The 19,111-nt window shown below is 35.4% G+C and overlaps 2 protein-coding genes across 2 annotated transcripts; one reads left to right on the forward strand and one right to left on the reverse strand.

The window, feature by feature from the left end:
- The first annotated feature begins 64 nt into the window (after window positions 1–64).
- LOC136803238 (activin receptor type-1C-like) lies at window positions 65–16,545 on the forward strand. The gene is made up of 10 exons (XM_067059962.1): window positions 65–183; window positions 5,982–6,271; window positions 6,565–6,609; window positions 6,868–7,077; window positions 11,869–11,937; window positions 12,750–12,905; window positions 13,668–13,922; window positions 14,430–14,657; window positions 15,239–15,375; window positions 16,181–16,545. The coding sequence occupies exons 1-10, from the start codon at window positions 143–145 to the stop codon at window positions 16,397–16,399; spliced, it is 1,650 nt and encodes a 549-aa protein (XP_066916063.1). The 5' UTR covers window positions 65–142; the 3' UTR covers window positions 16,400–16,545.
- On the reverse strand, window positions 9,390–10,463 carry LOC136803261 (rhodopsin-like). The gene has a single exon (XM_067059990.1). The coding sequence runs from the start codon at window positions 10,461–10,463 to the stop codon at window positions 9,597–9,599; it is 867 nt and encodes a 288-aa protein (XP_066916091.1). The 3' UTR covers window positions 9,390–9,596.
- Window positions 16,546–19,111: the final 2,566 nt, after the last annotated feature.

Below are 19,111 nucleotides of genomic sequence, written 5' to 3' on the forward strand. Positions count from 1 at the left end.
TCCAAACATGCGTTTCCCGTAATTTTTGTGTGAAGAGTTAGGTCTATACTGAAAGGTCAACAGTCAATAAAACAAGTCAAGGAAGGTCAAGGATCCACTTCAGCTCAGCTCAGCAGCATCCAGGCTTTATAGCCTTTCGAAAATGTTGAATTTAGTTGTGCAGAGATGCTCACTGATAATCTTGTAAGTATGCCTTTTTAGTTTCCCCTCCAGCTTTTGACAGTCAGGAACAGTCGCCTTATTAGGAGACGCCTCCTGATTAGGAGACCCGTCTCCTAATCAGGAGGTTCACGTCTCCTAATCAGGAGGCGGGTGTAATTATCTCGTGAACGAGCAAACTGCACATGATTTGATTGCTCCCAATGGAAAGAGCACAAAAAATTGATTCCATATGGTGATTTTCAGAAAAATCCACCGGTGGAATCAATCACAATTCTAATAATCAGCCTAGACTAATGTTAATTTTTCTTTCAGAAAAAAGACTATAATTTGTTTACCTTTATTCCTGCAGCTTCCCAACATCCAAGCTCTCAAACATCACAAGCCGAATGAAATTACTTTCGATTTCCCGTAGAAATTATGCGATGAAAAATCCGGGGGTCTAAGAATGAAGACTTTTTATTTCCGAACAAGTTATCTTTGCTTATAACGAAATATTACATTTCAATATGTTTGCTGAATATAATGTTTGATTACAAAAATACTTTACACTGTATTTAAAGTTTGAAAAAGTCGATTCTACTATTCTACTTAGCTCTTTGTTTTCATGTCAAACCCCCGTCTCAAAAGAAGTCCCAGAATCCCGAGATTTTTGCAGTCGGGCATTCAAAACAAAGGCGTTTTTATTATTCCGCCCACTTACGAATTTTTCTTTATAATAGGCATTTAAAATATCAAATTTAAAAATAATAGTATAAAACCTTATTTTCTACCGTATAGTATTTCTTCTAAAACAAAAAAACAAAATACACTAGAAAAATAAAGAATTTACGAGTGTTATCAAGCCACCCAAAATGAACTTTCATTCGTCCGCGTTATCGAATTGTTGTATACGTCACGATCTATTGTCAACCATTGTCCAATCCCGTAAGCGATTGAAGTGCCGTCAGTAATAATCTGAGAAGAGAACAATAACATTATGACATCACACAAATAAATTACGCTGGGAAAGTCCGCGAGGACAACATGCGGTCTTAACATTTTTCCCTCGCACGTTTGGGGGGAAAACGAAAGTACTCTATATTTTACGTATGGGGAAGTTTAAGAAAGATTTACAAAATAGAAAAGTTTCGTTTTGGGGTAAAGAATCAGTATTGTGAATTTAAGCGAGTTTCTATTTTGCAATTTTTATACAGAGCCAAATAAAGATTTTTTCTATTGTTCTTGCTCGATTGCCTCTAACGATAAGTTCCGTAGTTATCAGGTTATCGAGACAAAATGTGATGAATTTGCGCGGAAACGAAATTTAACATTAGTCTAGGCTGATAATCCATAAGAACCAATCAGAAGTAAGAATCTGTCTTCTGAACAAAAGCGTCTCAAAAAGAAAAATGGCGGACAAGAAAAAAATCAAGAGGGGCTTCCTTGTAGTGCTTTATATTAGGATTGTGATCGATTGCACCGAGAAATTTTGATAATTTTTTTAAAACTTTACCAATTCGAGGCTGCTCTTTCCATTAAAACTAGTTTCAAAATGCGCGGAAAAGCCTAAAGCCCTTAAAATTGAGATAAAAGTTTTATGTCTCCTAATTAGGAGACGGGTCTCCTAATCAAGCGACCCCAAGCGACCTACATGTCTCCTAATCAGGAGACGTCTCCTAATCAGGAGGCGTCTCCTAATAAGGCGACTGTTCCTGACTGTTTGATGATAGTATTCTTTATTAAAAAAAGGGATTAACAGCAGATAAAAAATTAAATTTAACCAAAAGATTCCTTCCATACATAGTCCTTAGCAGAACCTCCACATTTTACTGGCTAGTGGCTAGGTTGGTGATTTTAAATTTCTGCTTGAAAACAATAAATATGATTTTGACATGAAGTATGTGTGAAAATCTGAGCGAGTAGTTTTAAATCAACCGATATCCAATCAATCAATTGGAAACAGTTTATATTAGCAATTGTATATCAAGAAGTGGGAGATCCTGGTAAAGACCTTTTCGCCTTTTCGTCCGCCATCTTGAATTGTATGCAAAAATACAGGCACGAAAATGCCGTGGCTGTATTTAGTTGGAATGTATGCAAAACATATGCAAGTTTTATACACAAAGATTAAAAAGACAACAAAGCATCTTATAAATAAATATCATAATCATTAGAAAAATAAAAGATGGAATTTCTTAATCCAAAAGGAAATATTTACAGAACAACAAAAGCCTTTTAGTAATTTGTTCTTAAAGACATTTGCATATTCTGTTTTCATGCCATTAAAAAATTCCACGAAGACGGAGTACACACATCAAACTTTCAAAACACGCAAACTGAAAGCAGTAATTATGACGTCACACTTTATCAATGTCTTGATTTGATCATTTGGCGGCTCTATTCCCAGGAGAATAATTTGCCGTCAGCCGAATAAGGATTATTTTTTACCTTCGCGGGTGATTTTTCAGTTTGAGTTTCTGCCTAATGTTATGGTCTTTTGAAGTGCTTGTTCTAAGAGATGAGTGAATATAATTGTTTTTAGTTTTCAAGAGAAGCAAATTTAATCTTTCTTCTACAAGATTACACTTTAATATAATGCCAATTATGCATGTAAGTTTTTATTTAATACTTTCTTTTTGCATATGTTTTGCATACTTTCTAAGGGAATTTCACCACGGCATTTCGGCCACCATAATTTTTGCATACAATTCAATATGACGGATGGAAAGGCGAAAAGGTCTATTGAATAATGAATTATAACTCAAGTCTATTCCAAAAAATTGGATCCTGTATGCCGACCGACGATGTGCGGTGGAGTCTGCTAACTTATGTCAAACAAAATATTTCGTTTTTCTGTGAAGTTTGAACCCGCCCCTTTAACTTTTTTTCTATGTATGCTAGTACCTTTGTACCTCTTTATGGCTTCTGCTTGAACAGCTCATCCAACTGGATGAGTGGTTCGTCCGGAACAGTTGTGAGGAAGGTGTCTACACTACAGTAAGTGTTTTTTGAATACTTCTTTGTGGGGCAGTTTGTCAAATCTCTTATTGGTCTAGGAAGGTTGTTGAACAAGCGAGGGCCCTCTTGGGAGAGACTCCAGATATTTTTGTGTTTAATATTGACAGCTTTTAGATCGCAAATTCTCCCCAATCTCTGACTTTTGTGGCAGGAAATGCCTCCTATTATTCTTTTCTTTCGTCATAATTAAAATTTGGGACGTTGCCTTCAATGACGTTCCAGGTGTAAATTATTTGATAGAGCTCTCTCCGACAAGGTTAAGTTTAGTGAAACCCTCTGTGATGAGTCAAAAAAGATCTGATCCATTCGAGGAGTTTACCGTTCATGGCATTTTTCTGAAGCTTGTGTAACAAAATGGTATGGTGTACTCTATCAAAAGCGTTACTAAAGTCTAAATATATATTGTCAATGTTGTTTCCATTCTCTAGGTAATGGATCAGTCTTTCGGTGTGTTGAAGCAATTGACTAAGACATGAGCTGCCTTTCCTAAAGCCATGTTGATTATTGTTATACAGATTGTTTTCTTCTAGATGATTCTGTATCTTGGCTTGTACAATCTTTTCAAAGACCTTTGAAATGTGTGATATGAGGGCAACGGGTCTATAGTTTTCAGAAAGTCCTCGATTCCCTTTCTTATAAACTGGGGATATATGTCCAGTTTTTAAAAGTTTTGGAGTGATTCCTTTGTTAAGTATGTTTCTCCAGATGATTGAAAGTGGTAGAGCAATGTTATCTTTAGTTTTTAGCAGAAGAATAGCTGGAAAACCATCAGGTTCAGGTGCTGAAGTTGGTGACAGTGTACCGATTTCTTTGACAAATTCCTCAATAGTCAGATTGATATCTTCAAGTGTTGGTATTTGTGACTCAAGCGGATGAAGGTTGTAGTTTTGAAGAGGTTGGGTAAAGACAGACTTGTATTGGTTTTGTAGGATATTGGCCATCAAAAGGGGAACAGCAGTCAATTTTTTAGTGTCTGGATCGATTATGGGTTCAACTTTTGGTTTAGATTTTGAGAAGCAATTAGCGTACGAGTAAAAGAATTTTAGGTTGGATTTGATTTTAGATGTTGCTTGAGCTTCTTTCTGGTCCCTCTCTTGAGCAAAGGATTTTTGAAGTAGCACTTCAATTTCAACAAGTTTTTCTGTAGTTTTAAGATTTTGAAATCTTTTTCTCACTTTCTTTCCTTTTCGTATTAAAATACAACTGTGATGAAAAAATTCGTGCCAGTCAGTGTCTTTGAAATTTTCATTGATAATAGCCCAATTAATTTGATCATAATAGAAGTTAAAACTATCAAAAGCACTGATTAAATTTTTATTATTGTTACTATTATAGTTGTTTTCAGTCATAGAAAATTTCAGATGGCTTGTTGTAACATCAATGATAGTGTTTTGGTTTTTACTAAAAGAAAGCCTTGATCTTACACCTTTCCAGCGGTACAATACTATGGACTCTGGTTCAGGCCAGATGGTAAATTGCTAAATGGCTGGAGGTTTTGCAACATTTCAAAATTTGTCTGATGTTCCTACCTATTTTTTGCTTCTGCTTGAACAGTTCATCCAACTGGTTGAGTCTGATGCTTTGACATTTCCTTGAGGCTGTTGAAGTCAGCTTGCCTAAGAGCAAAATAGTGGGCAAGCAGTGGTTCGTCCGGAACAGTTGTGAGGAAGGTGTCTATGTGCTTTTTTGAATACTTCTTTGGGGCAGTATGTCAAATCTCTTAATAATGGTCTGGGAAGGGTGTTGAACAAGCGAGGGCCCTCTTGGGAAAGACTTCCCCTCCAGATAGTTTTGTGTTTAAACATTGACAGCTTTTAGATTGCAAATCCTCCCCAATCTCTGACTTATATGGCAGGTAATGCCTCCTTTTCCTTTATCATAATTAACATTCGGGACGTTGCCTTTAATGACGTTCCAGGTGTAAATTATTTGATAGCGCTCTCTCCGTCTTTCAAGGCTATACAATTTAAATGATTTTAGTTTTTCCCAATAATTAAGATGTCTGAGGGATGGAATTCCATGTAAAAACGATTTCTAAACTTCTTCCAGTTGCTGGAAAATGTTGGACAGAAAATTATTACAAGATTATGTGAAGGGTTGTGTAGAAGTTATCTGGGTTTCTCACCAACAGTATAAATGAGAAGATTCAGAGAAGGGCTTTAGCAAAAGCGTATGCCTATTGTTTAAATGACGTATATTCCTACTGTTCTTTGCATACAAGGGATATGGGTTGGCAAAATCTGGACAATTTTAGCGTACGTACTATGTGGACCACCCCATATCCCAAAGCTTCTGTGGATTGCGTCATCTCACTCTTTTGTCAAACAAAATAATTTTTCTTGTCTACACTGCTTAAGGCTGGATAACTAATACTGTAGTAGTAATCAGTTATTCAATAGATTGTTGTGGTTATCTATCTAAAGGATAACAGTGAAACGATTTCAACCCTCAAACTTCTTTCTGGACTCTTGGCTTATGGCAGGTCTTAATTTTACAAAGTTGGATCTCACTAAATCAAAATAAATGTATAAACTAAATCTGATCTTCTAAATCTTATCAAATTAAGTGTCAGTAAAATTAGAAAATTGGAATAACATTTGTTTGAGATTGAATCAGGTTGTGATTTTATATGCTCATTGAAAAGATAATGTTTATCATGTGGAAATTTTAAGTTTAAATAACTGAATTTGATTTAATTAACTGAAAGTAAAGTTAATATATAAAAATTAAATTTTTTAATTATAAGATTTTTTAAACAATCCTTGTAAAAGAAATACAAAGGCTGGACTATACTTCTGTAACATAGAATATCTTAATTTTAGACTGGGAAGCTTCGTTGACTCGACATTGTTGTGTGAATGTCGAAAAGCCACCAACCAAACTAGTATTCCATATAATTTCAATTGTCAAGAATTGAATGGCTGTTATGCCACTGGTCTTAAGAATAGGTGCTTTGCCACCAAGACTGAAAAAGGGTGCATATCATGGAAAGTCTGTTTACATTATGAAGATTTGGGGTATGCTCTAAACAAAACTATTTTGAAATGCTGCAAAGATAAACAATACTGTAATAGTGACATTGTACAGAGTGGTCTGGATCTATACATTAAAGGTAAAGACATAATAGTTAATTTTATTGATGATAAATTCTTTCATGAAATAATTTTTATATTTTTACATTTTAACTATTTACTGATAAAACGATCATGTAATAGAGTAAAGAAAGGGTGAGTTCTCTTTGTGAAAATGAAATTCTTTTTTACATTTTAAACAATTGACTTTAATGATACTTTTATCCGTAAAAAAGGATCCTAATTATATGGTGTATGATGCCTAATTCATAAGATAATCTTATTCAGATTTGCCAAATTAATAAAGAATTACTAACAATGATTTATTCATTAGGAGAAGAGATCACGGATCATTTTGATGTCAACTTTAAAATTGATGGTAAGACTTCCCTTTTGAATTTTGAATTCATGCTCCTCTAATTTTTATGCCTTTTATTTTGGCACAGCTCCTAAAATAGGTTATTCACATACCCTTTAATTTTTGCGAATCTTGTAATTTCTACAGGTACTTTTTTGAGTTACAATAGAATAATTTTCGATGAAAAAAAAAGGTACAGAGGGCACAGCCTCTTGCGCGAAAATAAGCCTTTTATACAACCTTTTATTTTTGCGTACGTTTTCTTTTTGTTTTTTTTAGAAAGTTCAAAGACTAAAAACAAAGAGTTATCCACGGAGGAAGTGATTATCATTGTTGTTTTTGCACCTTGTTTGGCGATCCTTCTCCTCTCTATATTATGGCTTGGTCTTCGGTTCATCAAGAAATACCATCAGAAAAAGTTGGATCAGGAAGCATTGGATTCAATCAATCGACAAGCTGCATTAGAATCCTTGATCTCAAACGGGGGAGGTAAGATTCCCATTCTTCCTCTTAAAATCTTTTGAAAATAAAAGACATTTAATAAAAATTTTGCTCTGTAAAATCATTGTTCTCTTATGCCGAGTAGAACTTTAGCTTTCATAATTTCACTTTTTTGGAAAATAGAGGTATTCTTTGAAAATGTAGTAATTAACGATATATTTCAGGTATTGTCTTTTTGGACAATTTTATCTCCGGGTACCCCGGTGGAGGTTCTGTAAATTAACCCATGTCCGTTCGTTCGTCCGTTCGTCCGTTCGTCTGTTACCAGCTTTTCTCAGAATTGGCTCATTAGTTTTTTCTGATTTTTTGCACAATGATTCAAAATGGCAATGCCCAGAACGTGATGGAGCCCGATTTTTGAGAAAAAATTTATTTGGGCAAATTTGGGCCAAAAACTGCCTAAAAATAGGGTTTTTTGGACTTGTGCAAAATCCTGTCATTACTTTTTTCTGATTTTTCGTACAAAGATGGAGGGCAAGATTCTCTAAAGAATGGCTGAAGTGGTTTTTCCCGGAAAATTCTTATTCGCCTTAAAAAACGGATTTTCGTATTTTGGGTGAAATTCCCTTTAACCAAATAAGAAAATATAGCTTTTCTCAATGTTGACTCGTTATTTTTTTCTGATTTTTTGCACAATGATGCAAAATGGCAATGCCTAAAATGTGTCGGAGCCCGATTTTCGAAAAAATATATATTTGGGCAAATTTAGGCCAAAAACTGCCTAAAAATAGGGTTTTTTGGATTTTGTGCAAAATCCTGTCATTACTTTTTTCTGATTTTTTGTACAAAGATAGAGGGCAAGATTCTCTAAAGAATGGCTGAAGTGGTTTTTCCCGGAAAATTCTTATTCGCCTTAAAAAACGGATTTTCGTATTTTCTGGAAAATTCTTATTCGCCTTAAAAGACGGATTTTCGTATATTGGGGAAATTCCCTTTAACCAAATAAGAAAATATAGCTTTTCTCAATGTTGACTCATAATTCTTTTCTGATTTTTTGCACAATTATGCAAAATGGCAATGCCTAAAATGTGACGGAGCCCGATTTTCGAAAAAATATATATTTGGGCAAATTTGGGCCAAAAACTGCCTAAAAATTGGGTTTTTTGGACTGAAGTGGTTTTTCCTGGAAAATTCTTATTCGCCTTAAAAGACGGATTTTCGTATTTTGGGGAAATTCCCTTTAACCAAATAAGAAAATATAGCTTTTCTCAATGTTGACTCATAATTCTTTTCTGATTTTTTGCACAATTATGCAAAATGGCAATGCCCAAAATGTGACGGAGCCAGATTTTTAAGGAAAATTTTTTTGGCCAAATTTGGGCCAAAAACAGCTTAAAAGGTTTTTTGGGGCTGAATGGTTTAAGTGATTTTCGTATTTGGGGACATTGCTTTTTACCATTTTACATTATTCAACACACAAGCTTTATTTTTTCATTCTGAATTTTTGTACAATTATTGTCACTTTTTTCTTATTTTCATCTGATGTTATCATAAGGTAGGTCCATTCAGCATGTTGCTTGTTTATTTACAAATTAATCCGGGTCGTTGTAAAACATGGATTAGCTCGATGGAGTACTCCAATGGAGTACCCAGATTTTGGATCGCCGCGAAAGGAAAATAAATTTTGTATTTGCTCTAAAACCACTCTGTAGTAAGAATGTTGCTTTCTGAATGGTCTCTTTTTATATCTTTTCATGCCATCTGCATCACATTAAGTATGAAATTCTTATATCAAAGAAATAAGTTAGCAGACTCCATTTATTGTGGTTGTCTTATTATTTTGTTAATTGAAGTGTATTTTGTCAATAAAATGACAATGAATAATTAATGCTCTAAAACCTCTCTCACAGACTGTCCCCGACTGTCATTTCATATCCAGTCATACTACCTGCATCATATTGAGTATGATAAAAATTCCTTTTGGAAATGTGTTGATAAGCTATGTATTCTATGATTGTCACAATATTTTCTTTAAAAATGTCAATCTGTTGACAAAAAGACAAAAGAAAAATATTGCTTAAGGAAGCTCTAGTGCCCTACTGGTGTTACATAAATAATATAACACATAATATTATATACAATTACACTGATATTATATGTAATATTATAAAGTGTTTGATATATCAGAGCTATTCTGCAAGCTAAATCTGGTCTGTTTATTTGTAGAATCAACAAAGATTTTTAAGCAGAGAGCGTGCGCTATATGAGCTTCACTGCCAGAAATGGTATCCATTTTTTTTCACAAACAAATACATTGGAAATTCTTTTGATTGCTATAAATTGGCAGTTTACATCTGGTGGAAAAGGTTTATTATCAAATTTGTGATATTCATCGCTCTGACAGGTATTTTTGGGGTACTCCATTAGGTACTCCATTGGAGTACTCTATGGAGCTAATCCATGTTTTACAACGGCCCAATTAATCCTACTTCAAAAAAACATTCTCAGTCTGATAAATTGCAATTCATAGCATTTTATTCAATCAATTAGACGATGATCTATTACTATCATTGTTGTGAATGCAGATTGCAAACACCTTTATTCTCAAGAATTCTTTTACAAGCTCGTCTGAATTTGAGATCTTTCCAAATGTAAATAAATGGGTTGATGCAGGAGTTTGAGAAACAAAAGAAAGCACCAATAATATACATGTAGGCTACATAAGGTTGAACCCAATCTTTAAGCACCAAAGAAGCAATTGCAAAAATAGACAATGGTAGAAAAGCTAGGAAATACACAACGACTATCATTAAGACCTTTTTTGCAAGTCGGATATCTGTTCGTGCCTTTTCTCGGTCAATGCCACGTAGGGATGTAATATCGGTTTGGCTTTGTTTGACAGCTTTCCAAATGTAGTAATATCCTGCAACCAAAGCTGCCGTTGTTGAGACAATAACCAAATTGATGAAAATGATATAGAATGTGTTATTGAGCGTGCATAAGAATGATGTGATTAGATGGCCAACCCAAATTGATATAAGAATAATATTAATTCTTCGATTTGTTATAATTTCATGATATTGGAATGGTTTTGTGATACGCGTGTATCTATCATACGTAATAAAAACGATGGAGAAAATAGAACAGCAAATTATCCACGTTCCAACTAAAAATGCTACCTTCTTGAATAATGCACTGACTTCATGATCAATATGGTTGAAGAACCATAATGCTGCTGGGTAACAGACATAACCAATTAAGCAATCACTGGCTCCCAAAGATGTTAGAACTTTATTGGATTTCGACCGTTGGGATGGTTGTAATAGAACTATCAATGAGAAGGTGTTTCCAAACGCTGCAATGATCGCTGATAAGACATACAAAATACTGATGATCAGAATGAAAATCGAATTTGGCAGACTCCAGCCTTCCATTCCCTGTTATGGAAATTCTGAGCAAGGCCTTCTGTTTCTCCTTCTCGTGAAAAAGCAGTGACAGCACTTTTTTCTTTTGTGTTAGTTTCCTTTCTGTAACATCACAAGTACACGCCTGGAAAACAATAGCAAATCAATTATACAAAAAATTGGCCTTGTTTTGAACCAAGTAATAGAAAAAGTTCAATAATAATTTCATTCTACTTTTTGATGACAATTATTTTGGTGGAAGTTTTGGAAATCATTAATTGCACTAGGACGAGGAAAGAAATTACTCTTCAATTAAAATTTCTTTTCATCACCTAACTCTGATTGGACGATATCTAAAATGATCAGAGCCTTTTTTATTTCATTTTAAAGTTTCGACTTTAATTGTCTTCTCTATTAATGGGGATTGAGAATAGCATTTTATATAATGAAAATAGGTTCTCCTATTAAAAAAGAAAGGCATTTTTGAGAAAAATTTATGAATCATTATTTTTTTCACTTGTCAGTTTTTGTACCCTTAAAAGAACGTCAAAAAGGAAGAAATTCCGACCCTCAGAAGGACTTTTTTGACTTTTTGTTGTTTTGTAACCTTTAGAGAGACAAAAAACCGACTCTTACCCCGGGGGAAGGGGGTACTGAGTTTGCGAGATGATGGGTAAGTCCCGAGCCAAAGTTCGAAAATCGACCCTTATTAGAGAGACTTTAGTCCATTTTTTGACGTTTTGCCACCCTTAGAGAGACTGTTTTCTAAGGACTTCAGCCAAAATTTTCAAGTTTTAGTCCAAATTTCATAAATTTATGACCCATTGAGGAAGCTGATTTTAGTTTTTTGTAATTTCGGAAGTCTTAAAGGAACTCGATTGCTTTTTAATGGTTTTTGTACCTCTTTGAGGGACTTCGAGCGTGTAAAAAAGGACCCTTATGACTCGCACATATCCCGCACTCAAATTGCCTAAGTTCATCCCTCTTACCGTCCACACATTGGGGCCGTCCAAATAGTACGTACGCACTAAAATGTCAAAATCGAGTACCCCTACCCCTGTGTACACAAGCGTACGCATATGTCTTGTTAGTGTGTACTTTTTCCATTAACCCCCCCCCCCCACACCTAAAAAATTAAAGTGCAAATCTTATAGTAAAATATGAGTGTCACATTAAGCAGATATGTACCCATTGTCTTAGAGTCTCTCTGTTCTCTTTGCTTAATGTCGTTTATTATTTCACGAGAACTAGAGAACCCTTCCCTCCCCACTTTTGTAAGATACCCCTCCCTCCCTTAGTGCGTACGTACTATGTGGACGGCCCCATACCCAGTACACCTATATTTGCCGTTGGTGAAATAGACTACTTGTCAGACAGAAACGGGTATCAGACCCATATAGATCTCTCCTTTATGATTTCCACATTTAATTTATAGGATCAGGGAGTGGCGTAGGCGTGGCTCACTTAAACCAAAGAACATTATCATGGCAAATCATCTTACAAGGTAGTTAAAAAATATCCCTTTTAAAGTGTAATCTTAAAAGCTACCAATCTACCAATCATGTTGATCCAATGACCCTTTTCTCAGGGTGGGGGGGGGACCTCGATTTCTAAACGACGGCATGTGCCGTGAAAAAATTGACTTTTAAAATCGGACCCTTACAGTGCATTTTACCGAACGATTCTGACCCTTACAATTTAGTTCGATTTCATATCTTATTTTGCTGAAGCCACCTGAAAATGAGCCAGAGATTTCGATACAGACTTGCATTTCAACAGTCCCCTAACATACTCTTAAAAGGTATCCAGCTAAAAGAAGACCCTTGTAGTGCACTCTATCAAAAGTACACCCTTACCGTTCATTTCAAAGGTCTCGAAAAACCTACCCTTAAGGGCGGCACATACCATGGGTCGGACCATATGAGTGCCCCTCCCTCGGGCTCTTTTCTCTTTCCACATGAAGTTTTTGCCTACCTTATTGCGCCAACGGTCGATTTTTCCACTTTTAGTCAGGCCCTGATTTAATACTGATCACTTACGCAGTCCCTCATTACGCCAGCGACGAAAAAATACTACTAGGGTTGGCGCATGAAGGGGTATTTTCTTTTATTTTAGAAAAAAATCCTACCCTTAGAAAGACTTTTTTACAATTTCTTTACAATTTATTTCTCTTGCAATCAAAAAATTTCCTAAAAAATGTGAACTTTTCGACCCTTAGAGAGACTTTGAAAGTTGAAAAAAAAACGACCCTTACTGTCCGCACATACCCAGCACCCATTTTTTGCCTAAATAATGTTGCCTTCATTTCATCTGCAGGGATTGTTGGCAGCGGTGGCTTTGGAACAGTACAAGTTGGGTATTGGAATGGACAGAAAGTTGCTGTCAAAATTATCGATAGTAACGAACAGGAATCCTGGGAACAAGAGAAGGACTTGTATCTAACTAAACTGCTCAACCATGAGAATATACTTGGTAACTCTTCTTTTAGAAGGGGTGCTGCCTGAAATCAGGGGTTTGTGGTTCGAATCCCTGCTCCTTCCGATATTCCGTTCAGCTCATAGATAGCCGAGCCGGCTGGCTGTGGACCTTGTGAAAATAATCGAAAGACTGCCTAAAAGTCCTAGATTACCGGGCTATCCACGTAAAAATATCTACTCTATCTATCCCTTTAACCTGATTCATTATTGTGATCAGGTGTCTCGGTAGGTAGAGCTTACTCCTTGTAATCCAAGAGCTGTAGGTTCGATCTCTGGGCATTTGCTAGTAAAGCATATTCGTAGAAGCGCGAAACTTCCAACCTGTTACTACACTAGAATGTTTTCGATCATCAAATGATACTTCCATTCGTTTAAATAAAAAGAAATACGCCAACCTTAGGGTTTTTAAGTGACATACCCAAAGTTTTGTTAACTGTTATTCTTAAAAGGATAATAAGATGATTTGAGATATTTTGCCTGTAAATTCTTTCCATGGTGCTAGGCAAAACCTCCATATCCTTATTTAGCATCTTTAACAATTTGAAATCTCTAAAAAAGGGTTCTTACACGCTTCTTACGTCAAAATTCTATTGTTTTCTAGCTAAAAGTCAAAACATTGTAACTTTAATATCCTGACTTGGGAAAAGAGTTAGAAAAAAAGATTTTGAGGTTCTGTCATAGACCATGTAGAATATCTACAGTCTAAAGATCTTAAACCGTATGGTACCCCTTTAAGGTTTATAACTATTATTGATAGGGTTTATCGGAGCAGATGTCAAGGAGGACGCGTATGAGATTCAACGTTGGCTTGTGTTTGACTACCATCCTAACGGTTCTGTTTACGACTTCTTACAAACAAACACACTAAACATTCCACAGATGTTGATGATGGTATCAGGTGTTCTTGATGGACTATATCATTTACATCTTGAACTGAAAACGTCGAATATAAGTAAACCAGCCATAGCACACAGGGATATGAAAACGAAAAATATTTTGGTTAAGTTGGATGGTAAGTCTATCGATTTTAAGAGTGTAATTGTGGGGAAGGTTTTAACCCTCTTGAAAAATTTTTTTGTCTGCGGCGCAATAAATTTATTGAGAATTTTCATGCTAAACTTTTCTTATATTTTGCTTTGTGAAAGTGGGGACTGGCGAAAATTTCAAGTACGAAATTTGACAGATTTATGAAGTTGTGTCGATAAATCTTTTCTCCTGCAGCTCCTACATACGATCCTTAAGTCGAAATGGGATATAAGTGTACTATAGGAAGATTTACTCTATTGCTACTTATCTGATCAAAAGTTATCTTACCTTTCATTTTGCCTAATTAACAACAAGTTTCTTTTTTATATTTGTTGATTTTAACGACAGTTAAGTATAATATCCCTTATTCTGCCGTAACAAATTAGAAAAGAATTTTCCCAAGCAAAGATAATTGACAATCTATGATGTATGTAGGCTTCCAAGTAATATCTTTTCATGAGATAATTTACGAATTTACGAATTTGATTTTTAGGGACTTGTTGTTTGGCTGACTTTGGCCTCGCGCATAAACGGCTACCGAATCAAAATTCAACTGGAGATGTCCCTCCTCAAAAGGTTTACGTTGGAACGTCCAGATACCAAGCTCCTGAACTGCTTGCAAATAAGATTGACGGTAACCGATTTGAGCAATTCAAAATGACAGATATTTATTCGCTAGCGTTGTGTCTTTGGGAGTTTTGTTGGAGAACTTGTGTTGATGGTAAGATGAACAACAATTATTATAACGAACCTTCATTGGTCCATTGCGTTCAGAATAATTTTAGCATTAAATTTGTGATTTTTGACTCAATACAGCCTCTTCTCCCTATATCCTAGCCTTTAATACGTTACTTACTTGGGCTACAAGTAAGTATCAAAAAGCTGATGATACTTAGGGAACAAGGTTTGACTCTACTGAAAAACGCTCTCAGTGAATTAAAGTTGTACTGTTTGTACATCTTACATATGTTTTACATGTTTTGTCCTCGTTTGAGAATTCATATTTTAGTCATTTCCATTTCTGATCCTTTTATATCAATATTGGATACCCCCATCATGAATCTATTTCTAGAGCTCCCTGACGGTATAAATAGCTGTAAAGGGTTAAAAGTTAAAACTTTGGCAGTTTATAGCTTTGCTTACAGAAAACTGGGAAGCACTGATTCAAAAACTCCCCTCCCCTGGACGGAAGCCAATTCTCTCTACTCTGTTTTCGTTAAGGGCTGGGATTAATTTTCAATAAGTACCTTCAAAGAAAATCAGTTCAATAACCATGTCTTGATTGCTAATTCCTTCACATAGACGAAATACCAGTACACGAATACGAATTACCGTACAAAGATGATGTCCCTTCTAATCCTTCAGCGACAGACATGAAACCTGTGGTGTGTACGGAAGGGCGGAGACCGCCTATTCCGCCACATTGGGAAAACGATGAGGTAACTCTTCTTCAATTCTCTTACAAAAATGAATTTTTAAACATCTTTTTAGGACAAATTCAGTATAAAAAACCTTTCACTTGGAGTCTATTGTTGCAACTTTTTGTTTTGCTCAGTCTTTGACGACATTACTAAATACTCTCGGGTACCTAATAGCCGGGGGGTTTGGAATAAGCAGGGGGGGTTGGAAAAAATCTCAAAATTTAATAAGCGGGGGGGGGGGGTTGGAATAGAAATGTCCTGGGTGGAAAATGTTCGAAAAGGAGGCTGATCCAGCAGAATTAAGGCAAAAGAGGGAACTTTCAAAAAAATTTTTCCCAAAAATCAATAAGCGGGGGGGGGTTGGAATAAGAATGTCCTGGGTGGAAAATTTTCGAAAAATTAATTAGCGGGCTCCCCCGGCTATTAGGTACCCGAGAGTATTTATCTTGGGAATGGTTTAATATTTGAACCACATGATCCAATTTACATGCGCAAGTCAGATTAGAAATTCCAGCCGGGGTTTATTTTACGGAATAGACGATTGAAAAAAGGCAAAATTTCTCCACAGTACGCAAAGGACAAACTTATGCTACACGTTTTTTATAAGAACAAACTATATAAGAACATAAGGCTTCGATAGCCAAAATGTTAAGAACAAGTTAAGAACATTTTCAGGCTTAAAACTAAAAAAGTTAAGAACATCCCAAGGCTTCAAAAATTTTGTATGTTCTTATAAAAGACGTGTATCTCACCCCTACATTGAGGACGTACTCAGAACTTTGCCTCTTCTTCTTGATTTTACTGTTCCCTTTATTCCTTCTAGACAATGAAAAAATTATCGAAAATGATTGGTTATTGTTGGTTAGCCAATCCTGACGAGCGTTTACGCATTTCACGTGTTCGCAAACAGGTACATACACTGAAAGACGAATGTAAGCTAACAATAAAAGAAGATGGAGAAATTGAAAAAGACATAGTTTCTGTTTGTTTACCTTCCCTTGTATCAAATAAAAATGAAAAGAGCGAGAAATCAGGCTCTTAAAGTTAGAGTGAGCCAAATTAACATCAACTTTTTATGATAGAAAATTATTGCATTCAGACTACATAAATAAATTGCTTGAGCAACGGAGTTCCAAGCGCATGTCAAACTTGTTTTGAATGTAAAGATCTTTTTATCTCGTTTACTCATTGGTATTGACTTTTATTTACTTCACAGACCCGGTAGGATTTATTCAGTGCGGATAAAAATAACAGATTGAAACTCGATATTGTGATTGTTTATTCCCCGCTTTTTTTGGCTTGGTGTAATCCTTTGTTTTCAAGTCAAAAAATAAGCATAATATTTTGCAGTGAGGATTGGTTTTATTTGATATTTTTAGCGGGGACAAAAATTGTAGCATAATTTTCCACTGGGGGCGATATTTCGGCCAATTTTTCCACTGGGAAGGGTTATCAGTGAATATGTGAGAAGGGGTGTAAGATAAGACAGTTTCAATAGGAACCTTTAATACACCCCTGTCTCACTGCCCCAGTGGAACCTTTTCCCTCATGCGGGATGGAAATTTCTATCGAAATCCCAATGGGGATAGAAGATCTATTGTGTCCAGCTCAAAAATTCCAGTGGGGATGGTTTTGGAGTCCAATTTTTTCCATTCAATTTTAAATGGGGATAGAATCATAGGGCAATTTCCCAGTGGGGTTGAAAATGTAGGGTATCTTTTCCACCGGGGACGATTTTTTGGCCTATTTTTCCACCGGGGCGGGGTGTCCACCGGGTCTGTGACGCAGGGGTGTTTTAATGATTCAGGTCATCATTTCATATTCACAGAACAATTTTTTATTGTACATAAACCTTCAGTTTTTCAAAAAATTTTGCCCTTAGGGTTTTGCCTGGGGAAAAAAGAAATGTCCCAAAAAAGGGATGTTCCACCAGTGGGATTTTAGGGGAATTTTTCCTGAGGCATAACCATCGTATAGAGAAGGTCTGGAGAAAGTTTCAGCTAGATCTTATTGTTTTCCCGTAAATTATGCTAAACGACCCCACTATTTGTACCTTTTTAACTTGAAATTTTTTAGAGATTTTTAATGAATAATAAGGCTTTTGATAAAGTTGAATAAGAGTGATATTGTTTGCTTACTCATCAATTTTACAAGCTTTTTCACATTGGATTGACACGGATGTGGAGCAAGATTAGCATAATGTAACTATAGGTAGACACTGTCCTGATATGAAATATGTGTCTGGTATGAAACGGGAACACTTATGTACCACAATCTAGTCTTAATCGTGGGTGAGTCTATACATGGAGGTATAAAGAAAGACAGGAGATGAATTTGTCGGTAATTGGTCGTTAAAGTCTTTTGATTTCTTTTATGTAATAAATCAAAAGAAATTCTAGGCTCGCCCGATGAAATACGACTTTTTAGTAGAACTCAAGTTTTCTCTGAACATTCTTACTATCAACATCGAAGATTTCTAGCCTTCTAATATACGAGAATAAAATAAAATTTAGCTCCACGAAATAAGTTTGCGTTCAATTTTGTCATACATTAAATTTTGTTTTGAAACGATATTTTCTCCAGCCAGAAAATAAAAAGTTATTTATAAGCACACACAATTTCAGACCCAATTTGTAGACAAAAAGTCGCTGGAGAATTTTGGAGGAAAGTATTAAGCAATAGAGTTCACCTTGAAGAAAATGTTGACCCAAAAATCTTGTCATTTGATGAAGGATTGCAAAGTTTACAGGCCTTTTTTAATCCAAATATTTCCTTACACCAATGTCAGAAACAATGGATCTCGTCTCATCTAATTTCTACAACTGAAATAAGCCAATAAGATTTCACCTATCAACAAAAGAGCTCATTAAAAATGCACGATATATGAGATTATGAGCATGCATACCTCGTAATTTTTTTAATCGTAGGGCGAGCATGGTTACAATAGCATACTTCTCCTGTTTCTTTATACCTCTATGGTCTATACAAAACCCCATTTAGTATCTATCAGCAGCATCATGCCAGTGTCATAAATACGATATACAATCAACCATCAATTTCAAAGACCCGAAAGGGCTTATTTCCCATTCAAAACACGCGACCAGCTTGTTCTTCAAACATTTCTAGATTTCTAAATGCAGGGCAAACTTAAGGTTTTTTACGTTTTCTTGCTTGAGAAAGGTTGATGATTCTTCTCTAGCCCCTTAGGCCTTTAAACTCGAACGAATCGAACAATCGCTAATCTTTGGTCAACCAATCTTGCATCAACCTACATCAGGGATCTCTGGCGTCAATTATTAACGTAAATAAGACCTGGAAATACACGGATACGAGGTTAGAAGAAAAATATTTTAGCTTAATGATACATACTAAAAACCCGATTGTTTCACAGAAATTAAAAAGAAATGAATAAAATACATAGATACTAAATAAAAATTAATCAAATGATTAAATTAATAATAAGAAGGTATCTTAATCATACAGCGAAACACAACAAACAATGTTTCTCGTAATAAAATAGCCAGAAGTTATGATTCAAAAAACATTTCAAAAAATATTTTTCAGCATAAGCTTCTCGTTTTACTTACTTGTATATGCACAAAATGTTTCTTGGTTCCGATGAAAGTTCATCATTAGAATTTGTATATTTTGCTATGATAAATAACCAATATCATCCTCGCTTTAAAACTACTGACTCGACAAAACCGGAAAAATTACAGTTTTCAAAGAACTGTAGTCGATTTTGTGTAACTAG

This window comes from Clytia hemisphaerica, unplaced genomic scaffold (assembly GCF_902728285.1).
Source record: "Clytia hemisphaerica strain Z4C2 unplaced genomic scaffold, Clytia hemisphaerica genome assembly, whole genome shotgun sequence".
Classification (NCBI taxonomy): Eukaryota; Metazoa; Cnidaria; class Hydrozoa; order Leptothecata; family Clytiidae; genus Clytia; species Clytia hemisphaerica.

Coding starts and splice junctions, on each gene's coding strand:
- LOC136803238 (XM_067059962.1), top strand. CDS start 143: ATGTTGAATTTAGTTGTGCAGAGATGCTCACTGATAATCTT. Junction 12,906..13,667: donor CAACCATGAGAATATACTTG/GTAACTCTTCTT, acceptor TATTATTGATAG/GGTTTATCGGAGCAGATGTC. Junction 15,376..16,180: donor CACATTGGGAAAACGATGAG/GTAACTCTTCTT, acceptor TATTCCTTCTAG/ACAATGAAAAAATTATCGAA.
- LOC136803261 (XM_067059990.1), bottom strand. CDS start 10,463: ATGGAAGGCTGGAGTCTGCCAAATTCGATTTTCATTCTGATCATCAGT.